General features: G+C 35.4%; 1 protein-coding gene and 1 pseudogene across 1 annotated transcript; one reads left to right on the forward strand and one right to left on the reverse strand.

The window, feature by feature from the left end:
• Positions 1-27: 27 nt before the first annotated feature.
• LOC132304098 (E3 ubiquitin-protein ligase HOS1) lies at positions 28-11,177 on the reverse strand. Its single transcript, XM_059801622.1, has 10 exons — positions 10,827-11,177; positions 8,637-9,027; positions 7,972-8,106; positions 7,678-7,853; positions 6,865-7,272; positions 6,607-6,765; positions 4,288-4,782; positions 2,418-2,555; positions 820-1,556; positions 28-698 (listed from the first exon to the last, which is right to left on the reverse strand). Exons 1-10 carry the CDS (start codon positions 10,941-10,943, stop codon positions 527-529), a joined length of 2,928 nt encoding a protein of 975 aa, XP_059657605.1. The 5' UTR covers positions 10,944-11,177; the 3' UTR covers positions 28-526.
• Positions 11,178-11,747: 570 nt separating this feature from the next.
• Positions 11,748-22,763, forward strand: LOC132305446 (DNA-directed RNA polymerase subunit beta-like; annotated as a pseudogene).
• The last annotated feature ends 1,805 nt before the right edge of the window (positions 22,764-24,568 follow it).

The following is a 24,568-nucleotide window of genomic DNA, read 5'->3' on the forward strand; positions in this document are numbered from 1 at the left end:
CAAATAATTAAAATGAAATCCTGTAACTGCAATTACAAAAAAATATATATATATACATATCTGAAAAAAGATAAATCGCCAATCGATTTTTGTTAACGACTGATATGGCAATCATTGAGTTTAACACAACCAATAGGTGTTTGTAGCATTACTCCTCACATATTTCTTTAGAATCCAATAGATAGACCAAACATTGAAGGGGAAAATTATGTTAAAATAAACCTATAGATATTAAAGATTACATAATATGGTAAGGTACTAAAAAAAATTGAAACTTCAAACACTAGTAAGGGCTATTGATTACTTAATATAAGATACAAAAATAGCTGATCAAACCTGCCATCTACCTCACCACATCTCAGGTATAAGAAAGTGCTAAGATACGGTAGAATGCCGCCCTCAACTGGAAACTTTGGCAGCAGAACAATCTCACGTAAAAATTGCAGGTTTTAACTGCTTTGAGCTGTTGGAGCCTCCGAATCATGGAAGGTGGTCGTCTTTTGCTATGGGTAGAAGATAGGTGAAATCATCTCCGGGCAAACCTGCTTCTTCTGAATTTCCTAGCGGGTGTTGCTTGAGAAGCTGCTCCAGTGAGTCTATCCGGACTCTGCTGCTCTTCATCTTCACTGGTATCATCAGACCTCCATCTCAGTCCACCATTTGCAGTTGTGTACTCGACAGAATCCTTCTCTCCATGGCTAAGTAATAATCAATTGAAGAAATAAATAAATAACTTGTACAGTAAAAAAATAAATAAATAAATTTTCTTCTAATGCCCTCAGTTTGGTGGTGAGAATAAAAAGTTTAAGGCGGCTTTACCTCCAGGAAATGTCCATTTGATCGTCTTCTGGAACCACTTTCCTGGGCCTACCAGATCTATCTGATGGGACCTGTTTACTGGATGCATCTAGATAAGGAGTTTGTTGAGCTGAATCTTTAGACAAGAAATGGTTGCCGCTAAGTGGAGTTACAGGATCAGCCAGAACCGTGGAGTGTGGCCTAGTATTTTGGAATCGGTTAGTGAAACCATTTTGTTCCTCCTTTTCTGGTGAGACTTTATCAAATTGATGATCTAGGAAGCTGCTATTCCAAGGCACTCTAGATGAATTTCTGTTAAATTCTTTTAGTGGTGTTGCAGTCATAGGACTAGCACGATGAGTTCCAGGAGTTGTCATACCTTCAAATTTAAAATTCTCACCGATACCACTTTGAGACTTCAGTCCTCTTTCCACAGACATAAATAAACTCCCATGGGGAATGGAAGGAGAGCCGTACTTTCCAAGCCCAAAATGGGAATTGTTGGAAAACACACCAAGTTTTGATGGAGTTTCAAGACCTAAAGGTTTCAAGAAAGTGGTTGCTTTGTCCATCTGATTAGGAATGGAAGAATCAATGGAAGAGGGAACTAATAAACTGGTTGAATTCGGTTCTTGTACCTCGGGAATATCAGAATTTGCAGGAATATCAACTTCTAATGCAGGAAAAACAAGTTCAGGCAATTTGCCAGTCTTTACTTGTTGCTGTTGAACTTCAGGAAGTAACTTGATGCTTTTAGCCTGTTAAAAGCACACAACAAAGTTCAGGAAACATCCAAATAAATAAATAAATGAAAATTTGAGGGCTCGAGTCCCAATGGAACAAATGTGTGTTTGTACGCGAGATTTACCCACCAAAAAATTAACAAATAAAATAAATGGTACTTTGGATATCTGATTTTTTCATTTTTGAAGGTACACTTAAAAGAACAGCATGATTTCATCAAAACACATTGCATAACCCCATACTCCCCCTCCCCAAAGAGAGAGAGTAAATCATATGTGTGTGTGTGTGTGTGTGTGTGTGTGTGTGTGTGTGTGTGTGTGTAATAATAGTAAAAAAAATAAAGGGAATGAAAGAATGAATGAAAAGGCAAAAGACACATGCAACCACATAAAGAAAGATAATATATATATATACACAAAACTCTATATTGTATCAAGTCAAAAAGGATTTACAAAAGCCTGTTCCAAAAACAGGCTACTGCATTGAAGAACCTCACTGCACCATCTTGATGCATTTAGATTTAGGGAGAAGCTGGCAGAATTCGCATTTACTTTTTAACAGGACAATAACTAGTTGATCTTCAGTTTAAGAAAAGCCACCTCATGCCACAACTTTCACATGCAACCACCTCAATTGCAAGAAGACGGCTTAGGCAAATAAAGTTCAAATCTGTAAAGACTCCTACCATGCTTATGTGAAGCAGACAGAAAGGTAATATCACACAGATCACCCCACAGCATTTATTTAGAACAAGAATACCTCATAGAGTCCTGAAACACACTACAGACTGAAGAACCCAATCCATTCAAGTCAAACATCAAGTGAGCAAGCTGCTTTCTATAAAGCCATGCATCCCGAAATTAAAAATCACTTACAACCAATCCTGTTCTCCAGTGACTTGCCGATTCCATTCTGATTAAGACTTCTTCACTGACAGAATTTTTTGAAATAAAGTCTTGCTCCACATTCTGAAGTTTACGATCAACTTGGTATGCTTCAATGTATCGGTAGCGCTGAAATGGTAAACAAAACACAAGTTAAAGTGCTCAGCTGCAAAGAATCTGAGTCATTACAATTGGTTTCTAGGATACAGCTTACAAGAAAAATAATATAAAATACCATTTCAAATTTGCTTTAAAAGCCAAATATCTGCTAATCCAACAATTAATGCAAGTAGAATATCCTTTTACAAAGGCCCCCAATGACTGGAAGTAGATGTGTAAATATGACCATAGTAAACAGCATACATTTACTAAACAATCAAACTGAGAACCAAAAGCTACGCAAGATAATAAAGTGTATTATATTTCAGGGGTCGCAAAACAAAAAATGATCCATTATTCCAGCCTTTCAGTATTCGAAGTTTCACTTATCAAACAAACTCCCAATTGATTCCACTAATGGTAGTTCTTCTTCTTTCTTTTTTTTTTTCCCTTTTTTTTTTTTGCCCCAATTCCAAACCCTCTCAATTAACACCATGCTGTCTCTATGACCAAAGTGGCTACTCCTATCTCATACTGATAATAATCATTGTCATCCATTACATCATAATCTTGCCTATATAGGTCCTCAGCTATTCCTATCTCCCAAGTATTTGCTGAACTTTTCAATTCTATTGCCCTTGTTTTAAATTAGATTTCACAAAAGGAGGAAAAAGGAAAACAAAAAAGGAAAGGAAAGAGGGGAATAAAATAAATAAAAAATAAAAATAAAATAAATAAAATAAAATAAAAAAATAAAAAAAAAAGAGCCAACCATTTACACCTAAAACATCCAATGGCTGAATATGATCATAATAATTTTCTTTGCCTGTACTTTCTCAACTCCACCAAATAGAAGCTAATTTATCCTACATATCTTTAATCTGTACTTCAAACTTAGCAATCTAAGTAAGTTTGTAATCTAAGGAGCTATTAATATCCTCAATGAAACAATTAGAGGTCTTTAGTGAATAATTTTATCTGACCCACATAAGAGTTTGAAGGCCGTTCTTTCATCTCTTATGGTCAAGATTTATAAAGCTGTAAAAGTGCCAATCAAGCAAACACAGCTTCACATTAACTATTAACTATATTTATCGAGCAGCCAAGCTGTCAACAGCACATGATGCAGGCTTCAAACGATACATTTCCATCAAACAAAGTCAGAACCCAATGCTGAGGTAAGAATAAAGGAGACAATAATCTGTCTACACCCTGATGGGCAGAATATGCACTTAATTCTAATTAAGAACTTTTAAACATGGTTGCATAAATAAATTATAAATAGCAGCCAAAATCCATGGCCAGATTAATTGCTGATATCATCAAAGGTTCCATCAATAACATAGTGAGTAAGTATTACAGAAAACAATAAAAATATATTTATGAAACCAATTTATCAGTCACTTTTACTAGCCTAGGCTTGCTATGAAACCAACAGGAGGAAGCAGTTTCTTTCACCTTCACACAGAGTCCAGACTACCCTTAACAGTATTGGTACCTCAGAAAAATAAAAGGCAAGGTTAACACAGATTATCACCGTCATGTTTGTCAGCCCAACCTTTTAACGTAACACAAAACAATGACCCTTAAAAAATGGCAACGAGGCGCAATGCTTGTACACGAAGGGTATACATAAAGACCAACAAAACAAAATGTAAAAAATTCTCTAGAAGATAAAGAGTGTTAGCAACACACTTTTAAAGCCATGAATCATAAACGGGAAAGAATGTTGCTTCCAACTTGAATTAGATAATAAAGTTACCTGCAGATAGAAGACCACTAGAAGACTTCCAATCGTTGTTGACGGGTCATCAATGGCAAAATCTAACAGGCTCTTGTGGAGATATTTCTCCTCATCCAAATTCCATGGCAATTCTATCATTCGATCTACCAAGTTTCTCCGAATACAAAGACAACAAATTTCAGTCACCAGTGCTTCCACCCAATCCACCCAAGTCCTGCGCTCATCTTTTAAATCATCTGAAGCATCCCGAGATTCGTGCATTAACTTCCTCTCCTTGACTTTTGTGCAGAGCATTCTCTGGTACATAAATGCTTCAGTCAGAAGTCCACATTCCACTCTCACTCGAACTGTAGTGATAGCCTCACCAAGTGAAACCAACTGTGATCCACCATCACGCCCAGACCACCTTAGAACCATAAGAGCTGCATCAGGATTTTGCCTTTCTAAAAGAACTTGTGCAACCTTTGGATGAGTTGTTGGGCCTGAAATTTCTGGAAGAAGACGGCAAGCTTCCTATGCAACAAAACAAGAAATGTTAGCATATACAATGGTAACAAGAGCGTAATCCAGATTACTCAGAAGATCAACACTAAATTATTCAGAAGATCACCACTGGTAAAATAGGTAACTGTGGCCATGTGTCGTTTTAACTATCAAGTAAATAAAGAAGTCACCACTGAGCTCAGTCTACCTACGCCCATGCCATCCCAGTATTCAATTCATTCATAAAAAGAATATGGTAATATCTAAGCCAGCAACCAAGATAGCACACTATACGACAGACTATCTAGAAAATTATCATGAACAACCAATAACGAAAACTATTTAAATTCCACAGGGAAAAAAATACTTCACACCAGATTACCAGAGAATAATGCAGCGACACCAAAATCCTGTTGAAACAAAGAGCAAAAGATTCCAATAATTTTCCTTTAAATTCATAGTATAGATAGCCAACCTATTAGGGTTGTCAGCTTGCCTCACTTCAAACCGTAAAAATATCCAACGCAAAGCAATATAGTGGTTAACTTACCAAAAAAGAGGAAAATTCTCACCATCAGACAAATTATGTTTCCCACATAGTGAAACAATGAAAAGTCAACAGATTTACATTCATGATAGATGAAAAGATGGCATGGGAACTAAATTGTTCAATTTTTTTTGGGTAATTACAAGGGACCTACATTTTCTTTCGAACTTGTATATGGCAAATATATTAAACATGTCAATAATAACAAAACATACCTATCACAGACAGAAAATTCATGTAAGAATAGGGGGTCTACAGACTTTTAAGAGTATCAGACTACCGCACTTTTTTTTAAGAGAATCGAGAACTCTGAAAAGAGAGATTCCCAAATTATGACCAGGAGGAATTAAGGAACCATAATTCAAAGTCAAACCCGAGGTAAAATAAAAACAACCCCTACATTAGAAGACACCTTTTTTTTTTTTTTTGGATAAGTAATAATTAATTAAAAAGGCGTTCAATAGGGGAACGCATCCCATATACAAAAGTGGAACCGGGGTTTAAGGCCCCAAAGAAGCCAAAAAAAATAATTAAATCTTCGGAAGAGGAACAGGACTTCCTTTTCACATAACTGAAAAGAAAGCGTATGATATGGAGTTTCAGAATCGCCGTGGACGATTGCCATAACGATCTTGTTTAGTTGCATATCTTAAACAAACCAATGCATTTTACCAAGTTTAAGATTACTCAAACTAATCAACATTAAAGGACATTAATCGCTATTGAAATAATTGATATGTTCAGATGCAACAAATTGTCATTTGGAACAAGTAGTTGGTCACGCTTGATATATCAAGCACTTTCCAAACTATACTACAAATATGAAGTTATATTATATCAATATGTTCTACATCAAATAACAAAGCAACAAAGGACAAAGATAGATCATAAAATGACTACCCAAAACTAAAAGAAAAATCCACTAGCCACCAGGCCCACCAATAATATTTTAACAATCTCTCTTTCTTGCGGTGCAAGCACTTGTAACAGAAAGATCATTTGACCACCCCATAGTTCTTTTACGCTTGGTGTCTGCTGTCTTTCTGTTGGCTTTACCAATTCATTCGTGCCTTTATGCCTTTCACTTCACAGCTCGTGGTCAGTTTTTGAGTCATCATGTTAATGAAGTGTTTAACATATTACGGTTTTGCTTGAAGTGATAAACAGTACAGATGAAAAATGATAACAATTTTGAAGTACTATATGTGTGGTGAATTCATCATACGATTGGGTTTGGCATTACACGAGTACCTTAACAGAGTGGCATTCAAACTCAACAAACACTTAAAGGAAATATAAAAAGTTACCTGCAGAGCCTCATTCGTATGATCATCCAGAAGATAAAACGTAAAAGATTCAAGTAAGGAATGCCTCGAGATACTAAATGTAGCCGCAAAGTCATCCACAACGTATCTCCATTCCTCATCAGGAATTGTCCAGTGACGATCAAACAGGTAATAAAGAAACTGTGCCAAAATTAAGGAAACAAAGAAAGAGAACTCTAACTAGTCGAAAGTATGTACCATCAGCAGAAACGTTGAAAATACTAAAACTAGACAGGATACAATTGCTTGCTTTGCCACGACCAAATCAGAACTTCCATGCCAAAAAAGCATGTCGGTGGCGGCTCGCAGATTTTCGAATGGATAGCATCCCGCCATCCCCTCTATTGTAGATCTGAAAAACGATGAGCCGCCATCCTTTTGCAAAGATGCAATTTCTAATTCACCTGCCGTTTCATGCGAGTATCCCTGTTCTATCTCAAGATTTGACAGTGCATCTTCAATAAAGAGTGTGGAACCATCTCGTCTCATGGAATCAGCAGAGTGATTTACTGAATCAGGCCATGAATGCTTAATTGCAGCTGATTTTCTTTCACGGACATGAGAACGCCATGATGTGATATTAGTATGACGAGACCTGACATTCTCGAGAAACTGATGCCTTAAACACCATATCATCATCTCTATATGCTGAAATATACAAAAATGATGTTGGCAAAGAGATATAAATAATAATATAGAGTAACTGAAGCACCGTTAGTCAATTTACGTTCTCTTTAGAACTAAAGCATGTTCAAACATGCCTTGAAGATCAACCGAACTTGGGGCGAGATAAAGAACTAAAGATATCAAAAACAATTCCTAACCAATACACACCACATATTAAACGAAGGTAGCAACCTTGTCACCAAAATTACGTGTGAACTCAGCATACCTAAGAACTAAATTATCTTAAATATTCAATCCCTAAAGCTATCTTTCTGGCATAAGTAACTAGTCATATTGCTCGTAGGAACTTAACTGAAGAACATACACAAATATCTTACTATGTAAATCATAAATACTTTCACAGTCAAGTGCTTTAAGTAATTATACCTGCTTTGTCTTTAATATGTTATCTTGAAGGTCATGCAGATCATGAAGTTGTACTGAAAGAGTGTCCCTAAATGATGATTCCAAAACTTCAAGAACATTGGATAAGCCAACCAACTTTACTGAAGACTTTAGTAGTGATCCCAACATTGTTTTCATCTCTTGTAATGCAAGCTTATCTATCGGAGATGTTAAGGATTACAACCCAAATGGAAAGAACAAAAAAGCAAAGAAAAATGTGGGGGGGAGGGGGCAATAGGCTTCAGATATAACCATCTTTAAAAGGTTGAAGGATACATATCCCCTGAAGCTCTGTAATAATATTTTTGAATGTCCGCTTGCACCAGTCCTTAACCACCACTTCATCCAACAAGAAAGCAATGAGTGGATCACTAGACACAGCACTTTCATCCATACAAACATCTGTAACATCTGTTGGCTCTTCAGTTAAAGAAAACTTAAGTCCCAAATAAAGTAAGTTCCAAAACAAATACAGCAGAAAAAGTTATTATTAACCACCAGAGTTTAGGCTTGTTAGTCACAGCTAATACTATAAGCATGTCAAGCATGTCAGAGAGGCTTAAGTAGATCCCTATAATTATAATAATTGTGCAAAACTATTAAAAGATCCTTACTCTTTTGTTTTATTAGCCATATTCTCTCTCACAACTGATTTATTAAATAAATATAAGCTGTAAAAAACAGACACTTTATAATAAACGAATAGGAACAATAAGTCAATTAATATTCAAATTATCTTCTTGCCGTTAGTCATTTCAGTTCACTCCAATTCACTCACAATCTTACAAATTATATATAACTAAAAAATAAAAATAAGAGTTAATATTCTTGAAATAATTCCCTTCACTAGAAATTTCAAGCAGTTGATGCTTGTAAGAGTAAAATAACTAATCTGCCCCACCATTTAACTACTAAGAAATAAAGTGACCACAAAGGGATACAGTGGCATATCAGAGAAACCAAGTTGTTATCAATGGCAACGTCAAACAAAGAATAAAGCCGTTGGACATCCGCAATTAGTTGATTCTTGCCATTTTGTTTTTCTTGGAACCTGTCATCATCTCCTTTGGAGATAAGATGAGCCGCTACACACTCATAGTAAAGGCGAAGTCGAAAAATATTGCCCTTCTTTGGTATTGGAATCCTACAAATGGGGCAAATATCACACCGTCTACTGCACTCTGCACATAAGGAGGCATGTCCACATGAGTTCAACACACATTCTACAGAGCGTCCACAGCTTCTCAAGTCTCTAGTAGCTCGACAATGCTCAACTTTTGCTTCAATAGGCAACTCAATCAGGTCAATAGATGCCAAGTGTTCCAGTGCTTCCTGAAATGGAAACCAGGAGAAGATTATAATTTCAAATATAATGAGCAACTGCTCAACAACCTAAAGCAAACAGATTATATGATATGGCAACATGAAATGTAAATATACAGACTTTTTATGGATTTATATTTTAGTTAGACTGCACCTTTTAAAGGTGGCAGTTAGCTCACCCTAATCTGACAAAGAAACTATTTGAGAAATCCATTGCATTGGATGAGATAAAATTCAATCATAATTCCAAGGAGGCAATAATGGACATTTGCTTGGTGCATTCATAAAATTTCAGGCTGTCAAAAGAAAAACATAGGATTGGATCTGAGGATAGGTACTTGGTGCAAATAATGTAAATCATCAGGTTTGCATTCAATCTGCCCCACCCAGATGCTTGACTAACGGGAGACTACTATGTAATGGATTTTTTAATTATAAAGTCAAGGATGGGTTAAAATTTATTTGACTAACAAATTTAATGTAATGCGAAAACAGATTCCATTTTCATATCATAAATCACCCATATACCTGTCCTGTAAAGACCTTTAAGCATCTTCTTCATGTGCAATATGGAATAATTAAGACCAATAAGCCATTAGCTCAATGGTATAACCTCCCTGCCATCAAAGAGGAAGGGAGGGGTTCGAGCCCCAGTGTGGGCAATACGTGTGTGAGTACACTTAACTGATCAAAGTATATATATATATATATATGCATTGAATAATTAAGGGACAAAAGAGCATTAAATATAAGGCATCAGGAGGACAAAACTCCACTTGACATAAGTAAGCAAAGGCCTTCTATTCCAGCTATTTGGGGTCCACTACGCCAATCTTGTTTTGCTATTTTCTCTAGTCCACATTTTCAATTAAACTTTATATTTAACATGTCTTTCCTCATAACCTCGTCCTTGGAACACCCTCACTTGGAGAACGGGAAAGTCAGAGGAAAGAATATGACCAAATAAATAAAAAATTAAAACAGTGGTAAGGGACCTTTGTACAACTAAAAGTAGATTTTATATAAGATTTCTTGTATGATATTTTAATGGGTAATCATGATAAACAAGGCCTCAATACAACCAATCATTGTAACATGGATTCTATGGCAAATAAGTTGTAGTCGTGTATTGATTCATTTATGGTCCCGACTTTCAGTTCACTTCCTCAACACATCATATTCACAAGTGAGTTTGTTATTACTAACATTGAGGGGGCCAACAAATGCAACTGATCATATTATACTAGATTTCTTAAGACAAAACCAAAAATTAAATAAAATGCTGAGAATAAAGTATAAACTCAATCATCACTTGAGAAATATCAGAATTCTATAGCAAACCTACAACAAATAAGCTCAAAATTAGAATCCACAAGTAAGACAACAGCTAGAAGTCCAACTTGGATCCTTAATACCTGTGTTTCTGAAACTCATTGGGTTTAAGCAGATCCCTTCTAACAAACAAAATGTTCTACTCCACACAACTCCACACCACTACCCAATCTGACTAAAGGAATTCAACATGAATTGATAGAATCCCTATCAACGTGTAGAAAGTTCAGTTTTAAAATTCACCCCAGAACCCTAACTCTATCAACAAACGTACTCAACTTTCCTCGCAAGGACTTAGTTTTTGAAACAAATTGAAGACCAAATGCACCAAATTTACTCCGAAACATCAATTACAACAGTATATGCTTAATACCTTAATGAAGTTCTAGCGTTACTGATTCGAGAACTAGGGTTAATATATAATTACATGTGATTTTGAACAGCATGTGTGAGGGTGTGTGTATATATAGGTGCACCTGAACGGATTTTTCGCTGTAGTCTGGTTGTTGAAGACGATGAGCAGATGTTCTGCCGGTGCCGCCGTCGACGGAATTCGAAGGCACGACCGGTCCATCCAATCCCCTCCTTTCCATTTATCCGAGAGTGAAAGATTGCTTCAGAGACGAAGTTGAAATAGATACCCTAGAGAGAAGTGTGAACTAGGGTTGAGTTAACGACACCATTCATGATTGAAGAAGCTCGGTCAGGCCTCAGTTCGAGCGTCTGAAAGTTGAGAGAGAGAGAGAGAGAGAGAGAGAAGAGGTGAGAGGGGTATTCCTCATTCAAAACTTTTTACCGGACTCAACTGGATTCTGGACCCCGAATGTACGAACCCAGAAAGCATAGAGGGCTTGTGGGGGAAGGGCCGGCCCTTTTATTTTTATCCTCCGGCCCACCATATTATGCCTAAGGCTCCGTTTCGTTAAATGGAAATAAATAAGAAAAGAAAAGAAAGAGAAATAAATGAAAAGAAAAATAATTTTCTATTCTATATTTGGTTAGCATTAAAATTTGTTCAAGAAAATTGTACAAAAATATTAGTTAGTTAGTTTGAATAAAATGAAAGTGAAATAAGAGTGATTTACATACCAAAATTATCCTTATAATTTTAAAAATTAAAAAAAATAATAAATTTGTGTTTAATGATAAATTTAATAATATAATTATTTAATATTTATTTCTATTATTTATATTTAAAATAAGGCTTCATAATATTTTTTTAGTAGGTAGAACTAGTTATTAGTTCAAGAGAAACAAAACATTTTTTTTTTTTTAAGTTTGATTATATGTTTTTTTTTCAGGTGAAATTATATATTGTTGTTGGCCAAGTATTAGTATACTATTATCAAGTATTATGTTTTACAAATATTGAAAAAAAAAGGTCAAGATGACATGTGATGGTGTTATTTTCAATTGGTATGAGGTTTTTTGGGGATAAAGCCTAAAGAGCAAAATCGTGCCAACTTAGGCCTAAAGTGAATAATACCATACTATGTGATGGAGTGGGTTGTTACAATTAGTCTTCCATCTATATAGAAATTTATGGCTCAAGCACACAAATAAATTCAATAAAAAAGAAAGAAAGAAACCACAACAAGTTGCCTCTTTTTTTTGGCAAGTTGTTTTGCACAATTAAATTTTTGAATAAAATAGGAATATCTAATAAAAAGGAACTCCTTTAGGGTGCAAAAAAAAAAAAAAATTGGGAAAATAAACAAGTGTGAGAAACTAAGGATATGTTTAGTTTGTAAATTTGAAAACAGTTTTCTATTTTTAATTTTCTGAAAAACAAAAAACTTTATAAAAACTCTATTTGTTTCAAATTTCTTGAAAACTGTATTCTAAAAAATTCAATTATAACACCAAGCGGCTCTAGATATATTTGTTGGAACTGGGTTGGAACGCCAAGTAGCTCAAGATTCAGGGGCTCTGGCTATAGCCGAACACGAGGGAATGATCGTTTATACCGAAACTAACAAGATAGTTTTATCAGGTAATGGAAATACTCTAAGCATTCCATTAGTTATGTATCAACGTTCCAACAAAAATACTTGTATGCATCAAAAACCCCGGGTTCAGCCGGGTAAATGCATTTAAATGGGACAAATTTTAGCGGATGGTGCCGCTACAGTTAATGGCGAACTCACTTTGGGGAAAAACATATTAATAACTTATATGCCATGGGAAGGTTACAATTCTGAAGATGCAGTACTCATTAGCGAGTGCTTGGTATATAAAGATGTTTATACTTCTTTTCACATACGGAAATATGAAGTTCAGACTCATGTGACAAGCCAAGGTCCCGAAAGGGTCACTAACGAAATACCGCATTTAGAAGCCCATCTACTCCGTAATTTAGACAAAAATGGAATTGTGATGCTAGGATCTTGGGTAGAGACGGGGGATATTTTAGTAGGGAAATTAACGCCCCAGATGGTGAAAAAATCATCGTATGCCCCGAAAGATAGATTATTGAGGGCCATACTTGGCATTCAGGTATCTACTTCAAAGAAAACTTGTTTAAAACTACCTACAGGGGGTAGGGGTCGAGTTATTGATGTGAGATAGATCCAGAAAAGGGGAGGTTCTAGTTATAATCCAGAAACGATTCGTGTATATATTTCACAGAATGAAATTCTTATACTTGAAAATCATGCACTAGGAAAAACAACACAACAGTTCGTTTTTCACCCTCTTAACATGAAAAATGATCTAACTCGGGACATAAAGAAACCAATCTCTAAAATCTTATGCATGAAGATTAGATTTTCCAGCTTCTTTGTTACGTCAACACTTCAAATGTCTTATGATTGAGCTTAACAAGGCTTTTCACATTAACATCAGTAGAAAATGAACAAATGCCAAGATCCATAACCTTTTTCTCTTTCAGATAATAGCACATTAATTTATCAAACATATACAGCAAGATAACTTCCTTACTGCTGTTAAAATAAGCCAAAACCCTTGCACATTGCATGCCATACACGTTGTCACGATTTGGCACTGTTACCATTAGTGTACAAACTTTTGTCCATGACGACTCCACCTTATAATCACTCATCACCCATAATTCATAATCCTCGTGTTCATTAATAGCACAAAGTATGCACAAACATCCATCCAAAACCCCCAAGGTCCCATAATGAACACTGGAAATGTTTGGCACCTTTATTTCCCAGTATTCCTCATTCACAGGATCAAAACCAACAACAAAGTTAAACAAATCTATCCCATCTCTACACGCTAACCAATGCAAAACACCAGTAACGAACATGCCGGGATTATTCATAGAATTGGGAGCCCAATAAAGTAAATAGTTGAATCCCTCACATACTCGCCTCCACATATTCGATCTTAAACCATAAACCATTACTTCGGAGGAAACGAATTTAAATACCTCCTCAAAGAACAGCACAACCCTAACCACCTTGTAATCATCACCCACATGATCATACACTATTCCATTTGCGTTGAGGCCCCTTCGTGGAAGTGGCACTAGAGGTAAAATTTTGTATTCCTTGGTGGAAGGATTTAACAAGGTAATGGTTGCCAACTTGTGACTATCGTGACTATGCAAACAGATCAAATCACTGCACAAACCTCGTACACTAGTAAAACAGTCACCCTTATGGACTTCTACAACATTTAGCCGTGGGATACTATTACCAATCTCCAAAAATCCATCTAGCATATCTAAATCTACTAAATAAAAATTAATAGAAACAATTCTATAAATTATACTCAAACTCGTTCCAGTTTCAAGTGATCGGTTGAGTTGCAATTTGATAAACCTAGGTGAGTCAATAATGGCACATCTTTGGAAACGCACCTAAAACGTAGCAGATCTTTCACCGGTAGTCCAAAGAGAATATCGTCGATCACATCCTGTGGAAGCTCCGACGTCAACGACACAGCCACAAATTGTTTCTCCCTCTTTCCTTTTCCCGATAGATTCCGCTTCCTTCCCATGTCTGCTTTTTCACTAGGTTTTGAACTTTTAATTCTTGCAGACAGATAGATAAACTGAAATATATGGGTTTTAAACTTTTGATTCTTGTAGATTTTGTAGTATGCAGTTGCAGAGAGAGAGGGGGGGCAAGTTCAGAGTTGAGATCGAGACTAAAAGACGAGAGGGTAAGTTCAGAGTTGAGTAAGGCGATGTCACCTGGATATCTGATCCAAGATTCGTTTTTCAATAGGGTTTAATGTGATTAGGTTTAACATGTAAACTAAATTATTTATTAAATGAATACTAATAAATATTTAATACAGAAATTATTAATTAATAAAGAAAATTATTAACCCTATACTCACCGACTGTCATACATGGCTTCTAACGTGTCAATTTTTTTTTTTTTCTTTTTGTTGAACCGGATGCCCCTTTTCTCTCCCTCCTCTTTTTCTCTCTCTAACCATCGACGAGATCCAGAAACTCGTAATTCCATCATCGGTGTGGCGAAAGTCCAAAGTTGTTACGGCTGGCCCCGAGGTAAATCCACCGACGCTTCATCAGGGTTCTTCATTGTGAAACTCTTTGTCCATCTTGCTCATCGCTGACACCATCCAAGGCGCTTCAGATCGTAGGCACTATTAGCGCCGATCTCAACTCAGGTTACTTCCCTACCAGCTCCTCCAATTTTCGACGCTCCCGCATCGTCTCACTATGCCGATGATAACCGCAAACCCAGTCTAGCGCCATACTTTCCTTGCTCTCTGCTCACCGTGGCTACAGACAGCATAGGCGGAACTGGGTCTACCGTGGTGGAGGCGAGTTTGGTTCTCGGCCATGACGGTTTGATGGTTTCAACACAATAAAGGTTAGCGAGTCCGACTATGGAGAAGAAAGCAGATCAGCGACGGAGACAATAATAAAGCCCACGAAATACAGTAAATACAAAAACAAATCAACAAAGTACTAGAAAATCTTCGAAGGAAAAAAAAGTCTAAGTGATGTAGTGATGTGGACTGTCAAAGCTCTCATGATCTCAAAAAAAAAAAAATAATAATAATAATAATAATAATAATAATAGAAGGGATGGAGAAACTACTTCTTCTTCTTTTTCTTTTTCTTTATCTTTTTTTTTTTTTTAGTTGAATGAAATCTTTTTCAGATTGCGTCAGAGACCCACTTTGAGCACCATTTTAGATTGCGTCAGGGACCCACTTTGAGCACTATTAGTATTTTCAAAAGGCTGACACAACTTCCCCATTAGTCTATATTTTCAAAATGCTGACACAACGTTTTGAAAAAGCAACAAAGATAGGAGGAGTTTTAGTCACCCAAAAGTTGAAAGTTGTACATTTTATTTTTTGTTTTTCCTATTATGCCCACATCTGTTGTTTAAACTAGATGGACTTCATTGAAAAGGAAAAGTTTTTTTGCTCTGCAAATTACTTAATTTGTCTATCACTAATTTAATTGTTAGGAATTTTATGTGTGTCTGTAAAATTAATTTAATTTTTTCTTCCATTATTAAATTATTTTTCGATGATAACTGCAACTGCTCAATTTTTCGCCGTTGGCGAATCTTAAATATGTGAAATGGAATACTATTATCTTATAAACCATGTCATATCAAGACAACATACAATAATACATAGATATATGTATATATTAGTTAGAGTCCTACCGTGTTCTACTAATTGAAATACATCCAATGACTCAAGATTTCGTTAACAATAAAACAGAGTTGGCATAATTTCTTCATAGTAATAATAATCAATATTTTTTTATATCACAAGTTAAATTAGTGGATTATATTCGTACTTACTCAACTTTCAAATTGGAAAAAGTAAGCATTCATAATTATATTCATAATTTTATCATCAAACCAAAATTTATTACAAAATTCTAACAATTTTTTCGCTTTTATACCTAAACAAAATACATCACAATCAATAACAAATAACAATTCAAAAAACAACCAAATCATCATATTACAATCTAAACAGAAATGTGTCACCAAATCCAAAAATCCGAAAATAATTTTTTTTCCATTCACTTCACTTCTTTTTTTTTTTTTTTTTTTTCATTGCTTGAACCATCCAGTCGTGTAAATTTGAGTAGAATTTATGAGTTACATAATGAAATTCTTGTACTTGAAAATCATGCACTAGGAAGAACAATACAACAGTTCGTTTTTCACCCTCTTAACATGAAAAATGATCTAACCCGAGACATAAAGAAACCAATCTCTAAAATCTCATGCATGAAGATTAGATTTTCCAGCTTCTTTGTTACGTCAGCACATCAGATGCCTTATGATTAAGCTTAGAAAGGCTTTTCACATTAACATCAGCAGAAAATGAACAAATGCCGAAATCCATAACCTTTTTCTCTTTCAAATAATAGCACATTAAATTATCAAACATATATAACAAGATAACTTCCTTACTGCTGTCAGAATAAGCCAAAACCCTTGCACACTGCATGCCATACACGTTGTCGCGATTTGACACCGTTACCATTAGCGTATAGACTTTTGTCCATGACGACTCCACCTTATAATCATTCATCACCCATAATTCATAAGCCTCATGCTCATTAATAGCATAAAGTATGCACAAACATCTATCCAAAACCCCCCAAGGTCCCATAATGAACACTAGAAACATTTGGCACCTTTATTTCCCAGTATTCCTCATTCACGGGATCAAAACCAACAACAAAGTTAAACAAATCTATCCCATCTCTACAAGCTAACCAATGCAAAACACCATCAACGAACACGCCGGGATTATTCATAGAATTGGGAGCCCAATAAAGTAAATAGTTGAATCCTTCACATACTCGCCTCCACATATTCGATCTTAAACCATAAACCATTACTTCGGAGGAAACGAATTTAAATACCTCCTCAAAGAATAGCACAACCCTAACCACCTTGTAATCATCACCCACATAATCATACACTATTCCATTTGCGTTGAGACCCCTTCGTGGAAGTGGCACTGGAGGTAAAATTTTGTACTCCTTGGTGGAAGGATTTAACAAGGTAATGGTTGCCAACTTGTGACTATCGTGACTATGCAAACAGATCAAATCATTGCACAAACCTTATACACTAGTAAAATAGTCGCCCTTATGGACTTCTACAACATTTAGTCGTGGGATACTATTACCAATCTCCAAAACTCCATCTAGCATATCTAAATCTACTGAATATATATTCATAGAAACAGTTCTATAAATTATACTCAAACTCATTCCAGTTTCCAGTGATCGGTTGAGTTGCAATTTGATAAGCCTAGGTGAGTCAATTAGGGCACACCATCGTTTGGAAACGCACCTGAAACGTAACAGATCTTTCACCGGTAGTTCGAAGAGAATATCGTCGATCACATCCCGTGGAAGCTCCGACGTCAACGACGCAGCTACAAATTGTTTCTCCCTCTTTCCTTTACCCGATAGATTCCGCTTCCTTCCTATGCCTGTTTTTTCACTAGGTTTTGAACTTTTGATTCTTACAGACAGATAGATAAACTGAAATATATGGGTTTTGAACTTCTAATTCTTGTAGATTTTGTAATATGCAGTTGCAGAGAGAGAGGGCAAGTTCAGAGTTGAGAACGAGACTAGAAGGCGAGAAGGCAAGTTCAAAGTTGAGTAAGGCGATGTTACCTGGATATCTGATCCAAGATTCGTTTTTCAATAAGGTTTAATGTGTTTAGGTTTAACATATAAACTAAATTATTTATTAAATGAATACTAATAAATATTTAATACAGAAATTATTAATTAACAAAGAAAATTATTAACCCTACACTCACCGACTGTCATACGTGGCTTCCAATGTGTCAATTTTTTTTTTTCTTTTTGTCGAATCGGATGCCCCTTCTCTCTCCCTCCTCTCTTTCTCTCTCTAACCATCGGTGAGATCCATGTCGGCGAGATCCAGAAACTCGAAATTCCATCATAGGCGTGGCGAAAGCCCAAAGTTGTTACGGCCGGCCCCGGGGTGAATCCACCGACACTTCATCGCGGTTCTTCATTGTGAAACTCTCTGTCCATCTTGCTCATCGACGACACCATCCAAGGCGCTTCAGATCGTCAGAACTATTAGCGCCTATCTCAACTCAGGTTGCTTCTCTACCAACTCCTCCGATTTTTAACGCTCCCACATCGTTTCACTCTACCGGCGATAACTGTAAACCTAGTTCAGCGCCATACTTTCCTTGTTCTCTGTTCATCGTGGCTACAAACGGCATAGGAGGAATTAGGTCTACCCTAGTGGAGGAGAGTTTGGTTCTCGGCCATGACGGTTTGATGGTTTCGACACAATCAAGGTTGGCGAGTCCAACTATAGAGATGAAAGCATATTAGCGACGGAGACAATAATAAAGCCCACGAAATACAGAAAATACAAAAACAAATCAACAAAGTACAAGAAAATCTTCATAGGAAAAAAAATCTAAGTGATGTTGTGATGTGGACTGTCAAAGCTCTCAAGATCTCAAAAAAAAAATAAAAAAATAAAAAAATATAATAATAATAATAGAAGGGATGGAGAAACTACTTCTTTTCTTTTTCTTTATTTATTATTATTTTTTTTTTAGTTGAATCAAATCTTTTTCAAATTGCGTTGTGATACCCCTCGGATCCGAGACATGGGTTGATCAGGCCCAGACCCAAACCTGAGGGATATCAAATAATTAATATGTAACCGAACACAGAATACAAGACGAAATAAGAAATAAATAAAAATAATAATAAGCTGAAAGAATGCTAATTGAAAAATCCTTAAAATAATATAATTATTGAAATTTGTTAAATCCAAAACTCCATAAGTTTACAACTCGGGAATCCATCCATTGGACCCCTTATTAAAATTCTCAAACCAGAACTGAAGTAATAGAAGTAAAATCCAAAACTAACATAGAGAAGATTCCTACATAATCGGAGGAATGAATAGCTATATCTGCTCTGCACATCCGTGCTCTAACCCTGGAACTGACGAACACCTGAAAAATAAAAGAATGGGTCAGGCCCACATGCAAGTCCTGATCTACTACAATCCAAACAGTAATCTGATACGCAGATACATCCTAAGAAGACTCAACAATATCTAGAGTAGTCCATATACGTATATAGTACACACTATAGGACGCTCGCTAGTCCAGTAGGTCTGTCTCAGCCTGAATAGAAGGCAACATGCGAATACGCACCCGAAGGTGGGCATGAGTACCTAGACCTACCAGGGAACAACACCTATGTCCAGTTATCCATCCTAGGCGATATACGCGCCCTAACCATGGTCCTGAGACTCAAGCTCATACCATGACACATAAAATAAATATATAAAGTCCGTACTTCTAATACAAAATATCATCCATCTGTATAGTGGTCTGATATATGTATAACAAATCCATCCTGAACCACAATAGGTCATTCAATTTATTTGATTGACATGACACAAGTAGGTGATGGACTTAACCTTTATAGTTAATCCATACCTTAATCCAAATTTGGTAGGACTTAGTGTTTTGAACTAATCCATTCCCAATATAGGTAGGTCTTAGTGTTTTGAACCAAACCATCCCTAATATGATACCGTCCCATACCGGTTCATATATATATATATAAGTAGGACTTAACATTTTTATGGTTAATCCAACTCATTCCAAATTAGGTAGGATTTAGTGCTTGAACTAATCCATACCTAGTATGTCACCGTCCCATACCGGTACATACAATCCTCCAATTAACGAAGTTGACAAAAACAGGAATAAGTATTTATCAACCACACTCCAAAATTAGCATAAATATAGTTTAACATGTATATAACCAACTTATGCATTCAATATAAGATCTAGAATCCCAATTACAGTCCGTTAAATTTATTAAGTAGAATTATAGAATCTACCTCTCCAAACAGTACCATAACTGATGCAATGTAAAACAGATTTTAACACCAGTTGATCCCAACTAAACATACATATAACTATACAACAGTATGCTTATAACACAGCTGCAAAACATGATTTATAAATCCAAGTCATGCAGAGAAATAAAATTCCAAAAATAGTAGACAATAGAAATTAATTTTCAAATCATCCACCCATGGGTTCACTGTTTAATCTTAGATTAATCCCGTTCTTAGTTCCTACTTGTAATCATGCTTCCCAACATTTTTTGCTAGTCTTAAACATTAAATTACCACATCCAGTAGCCTTTAAACAATTTTAGAAAATCCAATTTCAGCCAAAAAGTCCCTAAAAATTCGATTCTGTGCGTTTTAAAATGGAGCAGGCTCTAAAATTTGGAGCCTGCTCAATTTTTCTCTTGGAGCCGGCTCTAAGGTATTTGAGAGCCTGCTCTCTTTTCCCCTAGCCGCCGTTATCCGTTCCAGCTTCGTCTTCTCCTATTCCGGTGATTACCAGAGCCTCTGTAACATGTTTTAATTCTCATTCTAGGCTCAATCTCAGTCCTAGGTACATATTAAACCACTAATATTCAATGATAGTATGCATAAAACATAGGTTTAGAAGCAACGATTACAAAACCTTAGTCTGAAACTTTAAGCAACCCACAACAGATTTATTCGGTGATCTTCATTACTGTTTTAAGAACTTATTCTAGGGTTTATTTAAATATCTCAAACTAATACTAAAACATAGATATCCAATCACAACAGGAATTTAACACAAGTGCTAAAATAATCGACAACAAGATTTCTGTTAAAACTTTTAAGCAACATCAAACAGATTAACTCAATAGAAACAAAATACTGATTCAACATGCATACAAGATGAATTATAACATACGTTGAATCTGTTTTAATGTTTGATTGATTCCTGGAGTCTAACTAGGCATGCACAGAACACGAATTAACGGGAGAGAGAAGAACAGAGACTTGCCTGCAGTTTCAGATTTGAAACTATAATCCACCGTCTCTATAAATTCCGGCAACGTCAACTTGTTGTTATCAACCTCTGCCACTCCTAGTTAGGACCAGAATTCATCCTTGAATCCCCCCCTTAATCTCCTAAACTTTCTCTTGGTAAACCACACAAGCTCCCTCTCTGTTTCTCTGCCCTCACAACTCTCTGTATGACTCTGTTACTGAAGGTGGTGAATAGGGTTTATCAAAAACCCTAGGCAGACGTATACCCATATATATAGAGTTATACCAAACCCTAAATTAATTCAAGCCCTAACTAAATCCTAACCGGCCCATAGAACATAATTAAAACCTGTGTCGGCTAAATAAACTAAACCCTAAATTATAAAACAGTTAATTTTACATAAGCACGTAATTAAGAAAACTTAAGAAACATAATTAAATAACCAATTAACCTAAAACAGTTTTATTTAAACAATTAATTCATGAAATGCAAATAATCAAGCAAATAATTTATTAACCAAATATTTAAAACAATTTAATCCAAGTAATTTAATTCAAGTAATGCAATTAATCCAGCAAACAATTTATTTAAACAAACAAAATACAATTTAACCAATAAATTTAGTAAAAACACACATACATAATTAAAATAAATGCCAGGACTATCCTTTTTAAAATTAGGGGTATTACAGTCAAAGACCCACTTTGAGCACCATTTCAGATTGCGTCAGGGACCTACTTTGAGCACCATTAATATTTTCAAAAGGCTGACACAACGTTTTGAAAAAGTAACGAACATGGAAATAAAGGTATCATTTCAAAAAATTTGCCTAGACAAGATATGCCTTATTTGCAAGATGGAAGGCATGTTGATATGGTCTTCAACCCATTAGGAGTACCTTCAAGAATGAATATAGGGCAAATATTTGAATGTTCACTCAGGTTAGCGGGGGGTCTGCTAGACAGACATTATCGAATAACACCTTTTGATAAGAGATATGAACAAGAAGCTTCAAGAAAACTAATGTTTTTTGAATTATATAAAGCCAGTAAGCAAACAGTGAATCCATGGGTGTTTGAACCCGAGTATCCAGGAAAAAGCAAAATATTTGATGGAAGAACGGGGGATCCTTTTGAACAACCTGTTCTAATAGGCAAGCCTTATATATTGAAATTAATTCATCAAGTTGATTGTAAAATCTATGGACGTTCCATTGGCCATTATGCACTTATTACACAACAACCCCTTCAAGGAAAGGCCAAGCAAGGGGGACAACGAGTAGGAAAAATAGAGGTTTGGGCTTTAGAGGGATTTGGTGTTGCTCATATTTTATAAGAGATGCTTACTTATAAATCTGATCATATTAGAGCTTGCCAAAAAGTACTTGGGACTACGATCGTTGCCAAAAAGTACTTGGGACTACGATCGTTGGAGGAACAATACCTAATCCTGAGGATGCTCCAGAATCTTTTCGATTGCTCGTTCGAGAATTACAATCTTTGGCTCTAGAACTGAATCATTTCCTTGTATCTGAGAAAAACTTACAGATTAATAGGAAGGAAACTTAATCGGAATGAATCAGAATTTTTGATCTATCAGTATAAACATCAACAACTCCAAATTGGATTAGTTTTTCCTCAACAAATAAGCGTTTGGGCCAAAAAAATCCCACCTAATGGAGAGATAGTTAGAGAGGTAACAAAACCCTACACTTTTCATTACAAAACCAATAAACCGGAAAAAGATGGATTATTTTGTGAAATAATTTTTGGCCTATAAAAAGCGGAATTTATGCTTGTGGAAATTATCGAGTAATCAGAGATGAAAAGGAAGACCCGAAATTTTGTGAACAATGTGGAGTCGAATTTGTTGATTCTCGGATACGCAGATATCAAATGGGCTACATGAAAATGGCATGCCCATCAAAATGGCATGCCCAGTAACCCATGTGTGGTATTTGAAACGTCTTCCTAATTATATTGCAAATCTTTTAAATAAACCTCTTAAAGAATTAAAAGGCCTAGTATACTGCGATGTGTGATTTGATCGAAATTCTGATTTTACAGATTCGGAATGAGAAACTGTCATCCCATTCAATCCAATTGGGATGCCCCGGATCTGACATGTCTCTTGGGAGGAGTAACATAAAGCTCAGAATTATGGGTGTATCCAATACTCCAAAATAAAAGGGGAAATTGATCTATGGTCGATTTTATAACAAATAAATATGAATTTTTAGTTGTACCTCGTAAAAAAAAGACTTATTTCTTTTGTGGAATTAACCATTTTCTTTCTTTTCGAAAGAAATTATGTTTTTGTTCAAGTAAGCAAATAGCAAATATGTCATAGTTACAGGAGTTTATCCATCACATATGGCTTTAAAGACATCGTGGCATAACCATCGAGGTGAAGTCGGGACTTAAAAGATCGAATGGAACAATACATTGACAAATAAATCCTTTGTGAATTCCAAAGAACTCATTTAATTTTAATTAAGGGAATTCATTATTCGAAGGGAAGTAGACTACTCAATAATTTCACATTTCATTTATGTCGTAATTGAATAAAGAATTCAGAAAATCTAAAATATATATAAACGGAAGAAAGAATCAATTAAGTATTTAGTCTACACGGGGAACTTGAGTAAGGAGTAGATCTTTTGTTTGGGGGTTTTCTAGAATTTGAAAGCAAAAACTCCATTCTTTTTTGGTGTACGTACTTGAGCCAGATGAAAGGAAACTTTCATGTCCGATTTTGCGGGGGGAGATCCGATAGGATCCTATCCCAATTTTTCTTTTGCTAGGCCTATAGTTAAAAAAACCCACTTTCTTACGATTACGAGGTTCATTCGAATATGAAATCCAATCCAGGAAATATAGCATCCCTTTTTTTTACTACCCAAGGCTTCGATATAATCAAGGTTTGATTGGTTTGTTCAAGAAAATTGTACGAAAATATTAGTTAGTTAGTTTGGATAGCATGAAAGTGAAAATAAAGTAATTATACATACCAAAATTATCCTTGTAATTTTAAAAATTAAAAAAATAATAAATTTGTGTTTAAAGATAAATTTAATAATATAATTGTTTAATATTTATTTCTATTATTTATATTTAAAATAAGGCTTTATAATATTTTTTTAGTAGGTAGAACTAGTTATTAGTTCAAGGGAAACGAAACATTTTTTAAAAAATTTTTGATTATATGTTTTTTTTTTTTTTTTTTTTTTTCCGGTGAAATTATATATTGTTGTTGGCCAAGTATTAATATACTATTATCAAGTATAATGTTTTACAAATATTGAAAAAAAAAAAGGGTTAAGATAACATGTGATGGTGTTATCTTTAATTGGTATGAGATCTTTTGGGGGTAA

This window comes from Cornus florida, unplaced genomic scaffold (genome assembly GCF_030987335.1).
Source record: "Cornus florida cultivar Cherokee Brave unplaced genomic scaffold, ASM3098733v1 CherokeeBrave_3.0.0_Hap2_Chr04, whole genome shotgun sequence".
Lineage (NCBI taxonomy): Eukaryota > Viridiplantae > Streptophyta > Magnoliopsida > Cornales > Cornaceae > Cornus > Cornus florida.